We start from the raw sequence: 15957 nt of genomic DNA on the forward strand, positions 1-15957 counted from the left end.
CCGTGCATTTGTCCTAAGGTTCTGGTGATGTCCTGAATGGAGAGTCTCAGTTGCTCCAGGGCTTGGAGCAGGGAGTCCTGGCTCGCCTGCAGCATGGCATTCACTCCTTGAACAAGTGCCTGGAGAGAAGATTCATTAACGCAATTCATTAGCATTCAGTATGGTCCAATGAGGTGGAGTGAGTTGGGCATCAGTGGTATGGGAATTGGGGAAAGGGCACCCCTGTCACTGCTGGACAGTTTTGCAGGGCTCCCCTAAACTAGATTTGCCATGAGGTCTGCCTGAAAGGATAATCTCTCCAGGCATCTCCCAGATAGACCTTTGGGTATGTTTTTCTGGATCTTTCCTCTGATTGCTACTTCTTATAACTCTAGGGGGCATAACTCTTATCATTTTTCTCCTTCCTTCTGTATTTACCACACCTTATAATCATATCTATGTCTGTATCTTGAATCAGGGCATCCTCACGTTTGAGCTTTGTCTTTCATAAAACCAGACAGATTCTGTAGAGCTCATAGAGCCCGCAGCTCCAGGGCCCCCTCCATCATGAAGCCTATTTAGCAGTCTCTACCTTATCCAAGGGACTAATCACACCCACCAATGAGAGGTGACCATATAGTTCCACTTTTTTTTAAAGATTTTATTTATTTATTTATTTTTAGAGAGGGAAGGCAGGGAGAAAGAGAGAGAGAAACATCAATGTGTGGTTGCTGGGGGCCGTGGCCTGCAACCCAGGCATGTGCCCTGACGCTTTGGTTCACAGCCCGTGCTCAATCCACTGAGCTACGCCAGCCAGGGTATATATAGTTCCACTTTTGAGAGTGACAGAGGGTGCTAGAATTCTTATGCCACAACCAGTGACCCTACTTTGGACACAGTAAGGACTCAGAATAGATTTATCAGGGAAGGTGGTGAAAAAAGACATACATCTAACAATTTCCTCTAGGCAAGGCATGGCTTCTCTGGCTCCAGCACCTGCTGCTCTGCTGTCTTTTGTCTTACTAAACCTGGCCTTTCTGAGACTGCCTGACCCCTGCAGGAGTTTACATTTGCCACCCCCAGGGCTAGGTGGGCTCACTGATGCTTCTTTTTCCTCTGAGCCTCTGCAAGGCAGCTCTCTACCATGAATATGTCTGTCTGTGTGTTTTCCTGTCTGTCATTTTCTTTCTCTGCCTAATTCCTATATATCACTCAGGTTTTACCTTTAGCTGTCATTTCCCCAGGGCAAGCTTTGCCTGACACTTCAGTTCTGAGTTAGGTTTTAGATGTCTTTTCATGAAACACTGCATTTTTTTTTTATTACCCTATATATCAACCCATCTTTCTCCACTAGATCACAAGCTCCAGTGGAGGCCACGACAATGTCTGTCTTGTTCCGCCAGATATTTTGTTGTCTACAACAGTGCTTGTTTGTTGAATGGACAAATGGTCAATTACAAGTTTTACAGGAGTGGGGAGAAGGGAACAGCTCTGTGGGCTAGAACGCAAACTCCTTTCCTCAGGTATAAACCAACAGGACAAGGCCTATGCTTATCTATATAATTCACAGAAGGGAAAGGGACTGAATGGGAAGTAAAACTCAGACTAATTTCTCATTTCAAAAAAAAAGGTGCTGTAGGTGAAAAGATACCTTAATCCCAGGTACTGCTGCTTTCTCCACCAAAACAGTCACCAGTATAAAACCACGCAGGCTTTCTCCCCCAGGAAATGAGAAAAGGATGTCCAAGTTCCTTGGGAAGGAGATGACCGTATGGTTAAAGAGGCTTGGACATCATGAGTACGCATGGCCCATAGGTCCCCTCAGAGTTAGACCAGTTCACCTGATCTGAGGACTCTCAAAGTCCAGCACAGCCCTACTGGTCCCAGACCATCCCCCTGTGGAGCAGATGAAGCGTGAGCGGGCAGGTATTTCTGATTCTTCACAGGACCAGCCTGTGGCCCATGACACCATTCCTGTCAGGAGCACAGATGCTTAGAGTCACAGGGACCATGGGTGGGCGACAGTTGGCTCCTTGCTCCTTTTATGTAGGAGCAAGGACACAGAGCTGGTTAGTCACAGGACCAGGTGGGGAATAGTGCTCTTTCTAATCAATATTCTTTGTTTTGTACAGAGTGAGAGCTAGAAAACTGTACAGAGGAATCACTTTTAAATGGCCTGTGATCATATGAATTCAAATATCCTGCATACAAAGCCAGTCTACAAAGCTTAAAAACATTACTTTGTAAATCACTCTTGCTTCTAACATTTTAAACATGAGAAGAAAGGAAAAAACAAACATAAAATAAAACTAAGCCAAGAATGCCCTTGTTCCAGCAGTTATATTATTGTGGGAAAAGGTATCTTCACCCTTTCATCCCTCATTTCCTGAGCTACAGCTTTTACACTGAACCCCTTCCTCATGCTGAGATTTGGTGATGGGAGAGGCAATGCCAATTTACAGGGTAACTTTACTCTCTGGAGAAAGAGGAGCCTAAGGAGGTCAGGGCCAGACCTGCCTCAGGAGCTGGAGTCCATGTACCACATTATTTCAAAGGAATTCCTATGTAGTGTGGCAGCGTCTGCCTGCAATGCAGCCTTTCACAGAGCCGGGTCACATGTGGGGAACAGTGCTCTTCCCCACTATTACAAGTTTGGTGAGATGAGAGATGTTTTTCAGATCATTAAAGAATTGATGAAGTTTGTAGTTTTTTTGTTTTGTTTTGTTTTTGTGTTGTAATGTGCTTTACTTGTTTTATTATGTACTGACTGGAATTATATAATAAAGAAAATTAATCCCCTAATCCTTACAAGGCAGAGGCAACCACTGTTTAATTTTGGATGGTTAATTTTGGTACCTTTCCTTCTAACGTTATTTTTGTATTCACTTGTATATAGCTTGCATACTGTCCATACAATTGGATATGCTTTCATTCTGGGTTTGTTGTAATCGTGTAAAGTTAGCATGGATTCTCCAGTGCGTGAAAGGTTTCTGAGAACTCACCTGATGTCCAGGAGCCTAGTCAAATTTCAGTTATCGACAACCACAAATGAAAAAAAGAAAAGAAAAGAACAAATCAGTTTGTTAACTAGGGTCACATGTGCGCAGGCGCACACTCACGTGCGCCTCACCTTCACATGCACACAGGCTGTGCCGAGACTACAGGCCACCGTGTGACAGAGAGTGAGCCAAGTCTCAGCCCATACGTCAGCCCCAGAGCATTTAACCAGCAGCATCATGATAAATCATCTTGCTCATTTTATATTTTTGCAACTACCACAAATCCATATTTTTGCTGTAGGTACTCTACTCTAACCCCCATTTTAACATCTACTTTAGATCAAGTTCAACCCTCTCACCAAGCTTTTTTCTAGTTTCAAAGCCTAAAACTGATGTACTTTCTTAGGAGTTCTGAAGGATTTATTGTCTCTGTCACTCTGCTATTTGTCATGAATTGCTTTGTTATTTAACCACTCTGGGTGTACTTTGCTTTCACTTCTCTATTTCACTTAGCTCTGTGCCAGGCATATTAAGAGACTCCAAAAAATGATAGTCAAGAAGAAGAACTACTGAACCCTGGGACTGCATCTGCATCTCTGGGGCTAAACTAGCTCTGTGTTCTCACCCACTGAGAAACTAGCTTTTCGTTGCTGTGTTTTTGACTTAGCATCCTAGTCCGGCCATTTTCCCCTTCAACCCTCCCCATCCTCTCCTCTTTGAATTAGAGATTCAGTTTATTAAATATTCGATGACTTGATCAGGATCATTTCTCTGTGTCTATTTATTTAATTTTTTCTGTCTGTCCAAAGTTGGAGCCAGATTCAACACCTTTCCATGGGAATATTAGTCACCGATTTTGTTATTAAAGCAGAATTTGTCAAACATCATAATCCATCATTACAGAAACCAAAATCCCAGGGCTCAGAAGTCCTTGGACAGATGAGATGGTCCAATCTCACTCCAAGAGGCACACAAATTAGTCTTAAAAGCTATGTTCTTTATGAAGCACTTAATTCTTTAAAGAATATTCCCATCACCTGTGGCAATCCTGTATTTACCCACAATACTTATGCTAAAGAAGTTCTTCCTCACAAATAAATTAAATGTCCCTTTAGCTATTTTAGTAAATAACAGAAGTGCTATCTCTTGCATCTATAGCCTGAAATAAAGTTGGTTGTGAACATGAAAAATGAAGTTCAAAGGGAAATTTAATACTTTGCCACTTCCTACTCTATTCTATTTAATGGATTTTCTTGTTTTTAAAAACTCATGCTATTTTTCCTTTAGACAGATGCCAATATCCCCAATCCAGCTGTCAAAGGAATTACTCCAGCTAGGTGGAGTGGATAGCATTATTAATCAAATTTTTAATCTGACACACCTAGAACATCTAATCTCAACTCATACATAACCATTCATTTCCAATCACTATATAATGATCACTTATGGAAGTTCCTGGTCCTAACTTGACTTGAATGGAGGGCATGTTAGGGGATGACTGAGGCCTGATTATACAGGAGCCTGATTATAAGGTCAGGTTGAGAAATTAAAATTTGATATGGCAGCAAACAAATAAAACTGGTCTGCACCAATGCATTCAGTGTGCGTTGAGAGGAAATTTCTGGGACCCGTGATTTTTGAACTTGTATTCACATTTGTTGGGAGCCAACCAACAGCTGACCTTTGACACATTCAGGTCAGGTGAGCCACGTCTGCACAGCAGAGGCGACTGTGGTCAGATCCCCTGTCTATCTCCTCCTGCATGCCTGTCCCTGCTAGCAATAGGTGGTGGCATTTTTAGATACCTGTGTGTTATAACAAAAAATCTGCATGATGCCTCTGATTCTGCGTGAAATGACTTGCTGACCGCAGAATAGAGACCCCTAGCAACCCTAGTGCTGCCTACTTTCCCCGCCTGTGAAGTTAAGGACAAATTAAACTATGGGCAGACCAACTGCCAGAACACTGGAGGAAGCTGTTGCTAGGAATGTTTCTTAGGGAGTCACCACCTGAAAGCTTAAGATTTATTAGAGCCACTACCCCTCCCATACCCTGGATGGGAGTATAAAGAAGCAAGGAGTTCTAGTTGAAAATAATAATCTCAATACATGGAAGCGAACACAAAACATGCCACCCCAAGATGTATAAATCAAAAAATATAGGCAAAAAATCAGTTATCTAATTGAGATAAATTTAATTTTAATGGATAATAGTTGATTTCTATATACCTATAAATCACCCCTTGCACCCTTTTAATTTAGACCAATTCCTAGAATCTTAGTAGACACCTAGTTACTAATTGGCACCTGGAAGTTTGTGCCCGTATAGTTTCGTTGGCTAACTGATTAATGACCCTGTTGGTCAAAATAACCTTTGTTTAATATGGTTGATCTGTGGGACTTCCTGTACTTTTCGGTTATTTCTTTGTTTAACATGATCGATCTGTAAAACCTTCTGTGTTTTTAGAAATTATTTCTGTGGTAACCGTTTCTGTTTTAATAATCACACTATGCATTGAATGTTGTATAACCTCCCCTATAAAGATAAAGATTGATCTTTTCTCAGTGAGTCAGTCGGGCCCGGAGAGCCTGGCTGTCCTCCGGCACCCCACCCAGTGTCTCCCTTCAGTCTCTTGGCCTGAGCCGTGCATCCTTCGGGGACCCTGAGACCCTGCCGAGGCTGGACCCCGGCACACATTCATCTCTTCTTTGCGACCATAAAACAGACAATAAATATGGACATCTTTATTCACAAAATAACTGAAAATAACTGGGCCTTTCTGGCAGGGAGTATATGAGTCACAAGATTGTCTCTTACTCAGTTTCTATTTGTTCAAATCTGAAGCACTCTCTCCTTTTCTTACCTTTCAGGGTCCTTTGCAGTCCAGTTCGTCAACACCAAGTCTGTGTGGACCAGGATAGGAGGGAGTCCCAACTTCCTGGAGACTTCCACAAAGGGAAGGGCAAGATTTCTTGGCAGAACCTTTTAGATGTAAATCCTGACAATTAGCATATTCTAGAAAGAATGCAGCAGAGGAGGTAATTGTGGCTGTCTGTCATTCCAGCAATCCTGTGGTAGAGAAGCAATCTGGGGATAAACTGGGATTATCTGAGTATCTATCTGTATGCACACAATTTACTCTCATGTTTTGTTCTGTTAACTGCCTAGTGGATACATTGCTTGTAAGTGCAATCTGAAATGTATGTGGAAAACTGTAAGGTTGGAACACACATATACATCTAGTATAAAATGGTACCCATATATTAACTATACAAAGAAGGGCATTATGAAATGTTTAAGTATAAATTAGGGGCTGAAGTAATGAACAATAGGAAAAATCTATGTAAATCTATCTGCCTACCTACGTACCTACCTACCTACCTACCTATCTATATGCATAGATATGTAGATATATGTATATAAAACTAAGAGCATGTATGTGTACATATATTTACATGTACACATGTATTTGTGTGTGTGTTTACGTGTCAGTGAGAGAGAGAAGTGGGGAGGGGAGAAAAGCTCATCCTATGTGGGCACTGATTCCATCAGGCACCTCATAAGTCAAACCCAATAACAACTTCAAATGAGTCACCTCAAGACAGTCCCCATTCAATGTGAGTTATCGGAGAAACACTCTGAAGAGCCTTACCTGCCCATTAATCCAGGAAAGCAACTCAGATTCATGGAAGGATCTCTATTTGTACACAAGACTAGCCTAGATCCAAAAAAATATCCTTAGATTTTCTTTTTCCCACTTCCATTTTATTTACCCTTAAGATAGCAATATCTATTTAGAAGCCTTGCTTCTGCCTTTTTTATTTCTTACAATATTTTTAAATCACCTTGGGACAACTGTTTCTTAGGTAAAAACAATAAAGAGCTTTAAAGAGTTTTATTTTTAATGTGTTTTACTTCTTTATTTTTAGAGAGAGGGGAAAGAAGGGAGAAAAAGAGGGAGAGAAATTTGCTGTGCATGTGCGAGAGAAACAGCGATCGGTTGCCTCTCTCAAACCCCCAGCTGGGGACCTGGCCCGCAATCCAGCCATGTGCCCTGACTGGGAATTGAACTGGGCCACAGGCTGTAGCTCAGTCCACTGAGGCACACCAGCCAGGGCAAGAGCTGTAAAGAGCTTTAAAATTCAACCTTAAGTCAACTTCCCTCAGGAGGCAGGGTATGAGGAGGACAGTGCAGAAGAGAGGTGTCTACGTAGATACAAAGAAAGTAAGATAGGATCTGAGGCCGGGGGCAGGGGCTCACTGGGCCTGGAAGCACAGGAACACACCTCGAAGAGGGCGACGTCGTCTCCTGCCACTTTTCCCTACCCTTCCCCGAGGTAGTGGTATGGCTTGGTATGGTTGGAAACCCGGCCGGATGTTCTACTGTGGGCCTACATATCAAACTTTCCAACCCTAGACATATGGGTTTTTTTAATTAAATATATTGACTTTTTAAAATTTTTATTAGCAGTTATTTTATGTTAAATTTACTTCTGGGCCATAGGTTTTTGTTTCTTCTGTTTCTTCTGGGATTCCTTTTTCTTCCGTGCAGCCTCCTTTTCTGGTTTAGGAACAATCTGCTCTTTTTCAGTGAGGATCATCGCAATGTGGCAGGGAGAGCTCCTGTGTGGGTTACTCCACCCACAAGCTCTGTAAGTGCTGCACTGCCTCTTGGGAGCTTTGAGCTCACCTGCATGTGCTCAATGACCAGAGAATCTACATTAAACCCTTAAGTTCAGCATTGCTCTCTGCAGTTTTAAGCAAGGGCAGCAAACATTCAGCAGTCTTTTTGGACCACTGACCCTGCATCTAGACCCATACTTGTTTGGCCTGGGCACACCTCCCAACTCCACCATTGTAACACAGAATGGCACACACTGCTTCTGTGAAATGACATCCCTCAGATACTTGGTGGCTTTCAGATCTGCATACCTTTGATGGCCTGGGCAGTTTCACAAGTGTTCTTAAAGTGAACACGAAGATTTGAACTTCCACTTATATTACTTTCTGGGGTTTTCTGGGCCAAGTAGATAATGAACTATTTTCAGAGGTCACCTCAGACTGCTGCTTAGAGGAAGTGTTACACTGATACTTTTAAAGTCCGAATCAGCTCTGTACTTTCTGTTTTTTTCTCACAGGGAGTCTCAAGTAGTCACTTGAGAGATAAGAGGTGAAATCAACCAGGCAAACAAAACAGGCTTGGGCCACTCCCTCGACCGGGGTGCACCAGAACAAGAGCAGCTCCCTGATTTCTGGGAAAAGTATATTTGTTTCATATAAAGGCAGTCCTCTTTTATCCAACAATTAGTGGAACTTGGGGACTTCACGTCTCAAGGTTCAGGCTGAAACTGTAAAATGTTATGCAAAGATTCAGAAGAGATATACAGGAATTATTAAGAAACAAATCGGTAATTGGTAGTGAGCAAGCAGTGGTGTTGTGAATGGCAATGCACACCTCTGGAAGAAGGAGTTTACATTAGTGAAATTAGGAGGTTTAGGGTCTGGCCTTGGATTTCCCAGAAACTTGACATCTGACTTTGGACTTCTTGTAGTCCTCAGCTGTCTGTAAAATGGGCACAGTTTAGCTCTGCTTACCTTATGGGTCTATGAAAATTGACTGAGATAATACATGTATTAGGAGTATAAAATGCTGTAAAGTGTGAACTATTGTTAAATTTTTTAGGAGATCTCAAAACTTGCTTTCAAATGCAACCCTTCAAACATTCTGGGAAGTGGGTATAAGAAAAAAATAGATTTGAAAAGTAATAAAGGGTTACCAGTTCTAAAGAAAATTCACTTCCTACTCAGGGAGAAAAAACTCTCATTTAAATGGGCCCTTTGTCCTTCTTTCAACTGACACCCAAGAAAAGAAGAAAGGACCCATTTTCCAGGCAATCACCATTTGCCTGGAAATCACCCACATTTCCAGGCAAGCAGACAGACCTGCCTGATGACAAGACATCTATTATGCTTTACCTGTTCAGGCTGTGTCTCTCCTTCCTGCCAGATGTACCCCATGGTAATAAAGCTCAGGACCACGTGGGCCAGGCGCTGTTCCCGATGACTCTTGAGGAACTCACAGTTCAGAAGGGGCATCTGTCCAAGAGAATTCCCAGAGATTGTCAGTTGGGCACCGTGACTAGAAGGAACAGTTCTGTTTCAGTGCAGGAATCAGGCACACCCATGTCTCCCCTGATCCTAGGATGGCGCAGCAGGTATTCCAAGCTACATTGTTTTGGAAGTAGCTAACCACCCCACCCAAGCTCCCCAGTTATCCCCGTGGTTGTGCTGGACACCGGTCTCCATCATTGAAGTGACCACTTGGTTAGAGTGTTCCACAATACTCCACTCAAGATCATTTATTTCATGGGAGTCCCCAGTGGCACCTTTTACCATCCTGTCCTTTCAGAGCACCTCTGCTTATTTGGCATCTTAGACCCTAACAATAGCCCTGCGCTGTGGGGAGCAATGTCTTCATTTAATTAATGAGTACAACTGTCACCCCACAGAGGGTTCTTTGAGGTGTTGCGGGAAAGAATTCAGGGACACACACACAGGAGAAGTTCAAGTGGCAGTAGCAGGATTTATTAAAGTGAATGTACACTCTCGGAGGGACAGGGAGTGGGGCAGGCTCCACGAGTGACTCTCGGGAGATCTTCGTGTGAGTTTTCTTACGTTCTCTTGGGCTGGGGAAAGAGTGGGTTACTTTTGAACTATCCAACCCCTGAAAAGAGTGGACTCATTTTTCAACTATTCAACCCTATTTTCTGATTTTCTTTGGGTGGTGTCCTGCCATTTTGGCTCTTACCCATTATTTTCCAGATTTACCCACAAAGTGGGTGAAAAACCACAATGCTGATTTATTATAATCAGGGTATAACTGAGGAGAAGAATTTGCTTCTGCTCCCAGTTCCCCCTCCCTAGGATGTCTTCGGTTCTCCCCCAGCCTGCTGACCTGGTGGAACGTTGTCATTTCCTCCTTGGGGTAATAGCAAACGACTGACCTGATGAGTCAGATGCTTTGCCCCTGTTCACTCTCTCTTCCTTCATTAATATCTAACCAGCTGTCTACTCTCTAACAGAACAAGGGCCCATAGTGTTAGGAGTTCGATGGAACCCTTAGAGGGAGGCAGCTGAACTGGATCAACTGGTTGTCCAGCTCTCAGTTAAACACTCCCAGTGACCCTGACTGGGTCTCTTCACCTCTCCATGCCTGTTTCCTCCCTGCAAAATGTGTCATCTGGAGGTCTGCAGGTGGTGTCCTCATTAAAGGCAACACCCTGTACAGAAGTTAGTTATCACTGATAGCAATGCCCCTGCCCAAACCACCAGTTTCTCAGTTTTGCCTGGGTCAGCCCTGCCTGTCTTCGCTGACACCAAACTCCCCTAAGCTCCTGCTTCCAGGCACAGAGCCCTCAGCTTGCCTCCTTCCTCTAACCCCTCTGCAGCCCTAGAAACAGCCTGATCTGAATCATCCCTGGTGTTCCTCTCCAGGTCAGAAACCCCTGCAGGAGTGGCTGTGGCCTTCTTGTGTTTCTCTTTAAGCTACAGGCACCATCAAGTGAGCTGGAACCCACCCCCCACCCCCCTGCCCTGGCTCCTCCAGCCCAAGCTCAGGGCAGCTGACACTTGAGCCTCCCGGAAGGAATCCTTCCTCCTCTATCCACTGTGGGGCAGCCTTTCTTAATCTGTATGCATTTTCCTTTCTCTTACATCCTGGCTCAGAAAAAATCTACTTAATGTGCCCTAGGCCTGTGGGCCCCGGGCAGCAGGGAACTGCTGAGATGTTGCATTTAACAGAAACCAGCCCGAGAATTATAACAGCAGTTATTAAGTACTTATTCTAAGACTCTTACTAAAGAGCGTCCAAGGCACAATGCTAAACACTTCCTGTGCAGGATGGTTTTTTTGTCCTCCCCCAAACCCACAGGACAAAACTGGAAGTCAGAGAGGGCGAGGTGTGTGAACAGGGTCACAGAGCCTGCGGGGGCTGAGGCAGGGGGCCGTTTCCGTTGCGCTGACAGCTCTGCTCCCCCGTCAGTGCTGTCCGATGGACATAGGGAGGCCACGGGTATAATTTTAAATTTCCTGGAGGCCACACTTTAGAAAATAGTGAAAAGATCCATGCATACGGTCTCAAAGGGTAAAATTTTCTTCTTTTTTTTACTAAGTAAAATAAGCCACTCAGAGAACAACAAATACCATACGATTTCACACATATGTGGAATCTAATGAACAAACCGAACTAACAGGGAAAATGGGGACAGACTCATAGATAAGGAGCAGGATGACAGCTAGTGGGGGGTGGGGAAGAGGGATTAAACCAAAAGGAAAAGGGATTCATGGACAAGAACAACAGTGTGGTGATTGCTGGGGGGAGGGGGAAATAGGGGACTAAAAAGTAATGGAAGAAATAAAATAAAGATTAAATAAAATACAAAAAAAATTAAAATAGTAAAAATAGTGAAATTGTATTAAAATATTTTTTATCTAGGTCAATGTATCTACAATATTATCAAGCCAACATCAATATAAAATACTGAGATATTTTGTAGTCTCTTTTTATAGTAAGTCTTCAAAATTCAGTGAATATATTACATCTCAATTTGTTTTAGCCACATTTCAAGTGCTCAGTAGCCATAAGGAGCTATTGGTTACCTATAGTGCCATCTTAAAGTCAAGGAGTAAGGTCCAAGTTGAGGATGTTCCTCTTGGTTAGAGGTTTCTCTGAAAAATATACTTATAAATTAGTTTCAGAAATGTTAACCTGTATCCATGTTAACCTGTATCCATGATAAACAAATTTACCAACTACAGTTCAGTGATTCAGCCTCACAGATTTAATTACTCATATAGATTCCAGGCACGTCACTTACCACAGTGATTTATGTCAGCTCTTTTCCCCGCCCCGGCCCCCCTCCCCCACCCTCTTTCCTGAAGTTGTCCTGCATCTGTAACACAGTTACATTCGTCATCGTCTACATTCCGTCCCAGGATCCCTCAACATTCTGTTTAATTGTTGCATACAATTTACTCTTTGTAATGTACAGTTTTGGAGTTTTAAAAATGCACAGAGTCAGGCACTCACCAGCTGAGTACAATACAGAAGTTTTATCATCCATGAGTCCCATTAATAGTATATATTTTATTAGTTATATATTTTTAGTAGTAGAATATATTTTGGTGGTATATATTTTATTGATTCTGTTTCTTGAAAGAACCCTGACTAACCCCACCTCCTAGTATGATCACATTGGAAGTTGGGATTTCAACATACAAATTTGGGATCCACACAAACATTTAGTCCATTATACTCAATTTAACCCTTCACCTGTTGAGGGGATATGTTGGTTACCTTCAGTTTGGGTGCGTATGATCACAACTGTTGCAAACATTTATGCACAAGCTTTTCCACTTCAGTTTACTTGGGTAAACACTTAGGAATGTGATTGCTGGGTCAGATGGTAAGTCTACCATTTAACTTTATAACAATCTGTCACCTGTGTTCCAAAGTAGCTGTATCATTTTGTATGCCCACCAAAAAAATGAGTAAGAGTCTCTTTCAGCACAAATCCTCAGCAGTTAGTTATTGATATGGCCAGATTTTTTAAAATGTTTTAGCCATTCAGATAGATGTTAAATTGTCTTTTAATACTATTATAAACAGTCTCATGTTATTCTGTAAGTAATCTAGTTTTATTTTTATTATTTCATGATTAAAATTTGCAAATTTTTCTTTGTGTTCTAGAAAATTGGAAATTTCACCAGAATATCTGTGTGCCATCCCACTCCCCATTGTCTTTCTAATGGAATTAAATCGGATCTAAAAAGTGGCATTTGTACCTGGTTGAAGATTTGCTTTGCCTCTCCCTGCACTACTCTGCTTCTGAGAGTTCTGTTTTCTGGATTTGAATCATTGGTTTCCTTTTTCACACATCTTTTCTGATAACTGGGATTTCTTTCACTTTTGCTTTATGCTTCATGAAAACTTTTTACAGAATGTCCTAAATTACCACTTTTCCCCCAATGGATTTGGGCTTTTATCACTATTTTTGTTTGTTGTTTTTTTTCTTGCTTTTCTAATAGTTCCTTTTATGGAATATTCTGTTATGTTTAAGAAGTAAATATAATTAATTAGACATCCATTATTTTTAATTAAGGATTTGCATTAATTAAGATGTTAAAATTTTTTTAAGAACCTTTTATATTTTGTTTTGTATTGGAGGTCATTGGCTGTAAATGTCTATCCCCTTTACAGCTCTTTAACAATGTCTCTCATCTTGGGACTGCACTTAGCAGGCATTCAGTAAGCCTTTGGAAGTGAATTTTTAACTATATATATTAAATATGTATTAGTGAAGGAGAATTTTGGAGAGTGGAAAACATTTTTTTGTATCTTTAAAATCACATGGCACTTCAGATTGTGAGACTGAGACAGATGCAAAGAGACTAATGGGAAGTATAAATATGCACTGAACACTACTATTATGTGACAGGAAATAGGAAAGCCTACTTCAAAAGTCATCTAGTCTTCACAACAATTCTATGAGAAAAGAATTTCTCCAATTTTATGAATAAGGTAGCAGAATTATAGAGGTTAAGCAACTTGTTCAAAGTTATATAGCTACTATCTGAAGAAACCAGGACTGAAACTCAGGTCTTCTAGAATCAGACTCTATATTTCTTCCTATCATATCTTCTTAGTATTCATGCAGGTTTATGTCAGTTCTCCTGGGACCAAGAAATTTCACTGTTCCTTACATACTCTCAGAAAACATTTATCATTTTATCCAAGATTTCTGGCCAAGATGGAGGCATGGATGGATGCACTGTACCTCCACACATAACCAAGATTAGAACAACAACAATTTAGAGGCAGAATAACACCCAGAACTGATAGAGAATTTATCTGAATGGAATTTGGACAGCCAAGAAGTTGAAGTAGACTCGTTCATCCAGACCGGTAGGAGGGGCAGAGACGAGCAGCCAGGCATGGGTCGTGGTGCGCAGAGTACAGGGAGAACTGGGCACATAAGGCATCTGGGGTGCACAAGATCACAGCTGGTGGACCCTGAGTATGCAAGCGGCAGCTGGCAGATGCAGTGAGGCAGCAATTGTGGACCAGGGCAGAGCGCGTAACCCAGGATCCCAGAGAAGGGATTGAAGTTCCGGGAGATCGGAGCTACTGCCATTGTTCCCTCCCGCTCCCACCCCCGCCCCCACATACAAGGTCACAATCTAGCGACTGGGGTGCCTAGCCCTGGTGAACACCTAAGGCTCCGCTCCTCACCGTAACAGGAGCGACCAGACCAAAAAAAAAGAGAGAGAGAGAGAGAGAGAGAGAGACATGTCTCAAACAGAAGAACAAATCAATGCCCCAGGACTCATCATTTTAAGCGACCGAGAGATAGCCAATCTATCAGATGCACAATTCAAAACACTAGTGATCAGGAAGCTCACAGAATTGGTTGATTTTGGGCAAAAATGACATGAAAAAATGCAGGTTACCATAAAAGAAATGAAGGAAAATGCATAGAGAACCAATAGTGATGGGAAGGAAACTGTGACTCAAAACAATAGTGTGGACCAGAAGGAAGAAAAAAACAACCAAGCAGGAAAGAATGGAGAAATAAGAATTCAAAAAACAAGGAGAAGCTTAGGAACCTCCAGGACATCTTTAAATGTTCCAACATCTGAATTATAGGGGTACCAGAAGGAGAAGAGGAAGAGCAACAAGTGGAAAACTTATCTTAACAAATAATAAGGGAGGACTTCCCCATTCTGGCAAAGGAAATAGGCTTCCAGGAAGGCCAGGAAGCTCAGAGAGTCCCAAAGAAGTTGGAAACAAGAAGAAACACACCAAGGCACATCATAATTACATTAGTCAAGGTAAAAATGAAGGAGAGAATCCTAGAAGCAGCAAGAGATAAGGGGACAGTAACCTACAAAGGAGTTCCCATCAGACTGTCAGCTGATTTCTCAAAAGAGACCTTACAGGCAAGAAGGGGCTGGAAAGAAGTGTTCCAAGTCATGAAAGACAAGGACCTATATCCCAGATTACTCTATCCAGCAAAGCTTTCATTTAGAATGGAAGGGCAGATAAAGTGCTTCTCAGATAAGGTCAAGTTAAAGGAGTTCATCACCACCAAGCCCTTATTTTATTAAATGATAAAGGGACTTATCTAAGGAAAGAAGATTAAAAAAAAGCATGTATAGTAAAAGGACAGCAAACTCACAATTATTAACAACCACACCTAAAGCAAAACTGAAAGAAACTACGCAAATAACTAGAACAGGAACAGAACCACAGAAATGGAGATCACATGGAGGGTTAGCAACAGGGGAGTGGGAGGAGGAGAGAGGGGGAAAAGGTACAGAGAATAAGTAGCATAGATTGTAGGTTGAAAATAGATAGGGGGAGGGTAAGAATAGTATGGGAAATGTAGAAGCTAAAGAACTTATAAGTATGACACATGGGCATGACTAAAGGGGGGGATATGGAGGGTAGGGGGTGAATAGGGTGGAGGGGAGTGAAGGGGGAAAATGGGACAACTGTAATAGCATAATCAATAAAATATATTTAAAAAAACATTTATCATCTTATCCCATATGTACCATATTTTTGGACCATAAGACACACCTAGGTTTTAGAGGAAAATAAGAAAAAAATTTTGAAGCAAAAAATGTGGTAAAATATTTAATAACATAAATAACATAATATTTCACCAATGTAAATGTAAACAGAACTCAACAGCAGCATTAACAACCATTATCCTCCCAAATTTGTGGGCAGGAGAAGTGCATCTTACAGTCTGAAAAATATGTTATTTACAGACTTATCAATTATTCCTGCAGAACCTGACAACCCTGACCTTATAAACACAGAAAGTCTCTTGACTCAAATGTTCTACGAGGTTCCTACAGTACAATCAAGGCAGATTCACTCAGGGGCAGGGGAGTGCTGACCACGTGATATAGA

The 15957-nt window shown here is 41.9% G+C and overlaps 1 protein-coding gene and 1 pseudogene across 1 annotated transcript in view; both read right to left on the minus strand.

The window, feature by feature from the left end:
- The window catches only part of IDO2 (indoleamine 2,3-dioxygenase 2), a 53112-nt gene that overhangs the window by 18728 nt on the left and 18427 nt on the right, over nt 1-15957 (minus strand). The window contains exons 3-7 of the mRNA XM_045821718.1: nt 8955-9074; nt 5842-5960; nt 2982-2996; nt 1631-1730; nt 2-119 (exon numbers count right to left, since the gene is read on the minus strand). Of these exons, the coding sequence (XP_045677674.1) occupies nt 2-119; nt 1631-1730; nt 2982-2996; nt 5842-5960; nt 8955-9074 (472 nt within the window). The remainder of the gene's footprint in view (nt 1; nt 120-1630; nt 1731-2981; nt 2997-5841; nt 5961-8954; nt 9075-15957) is intronic.
- Nucleotides 7466-8940, minus strand: LOC123807721 (annotated as a pseudogene).

Source organism: Phyllostomus hastatus, unplaced genomic scaffold, assembly GCF_019186645.2.
Source record: "Phyllostomus hastatus isolate PE091 unplaced genomic scaffold, TTU_PhHast_1.1 phas_scaffold_46, whole genome shotgun sequence".
Taxonomy (NCBI): Eukaryota; Metazoa; Chordata; class Mammalia; order Chiroptera; family Phyllostomidae; genus Phyllostomus; species Phyllostomus hastatus.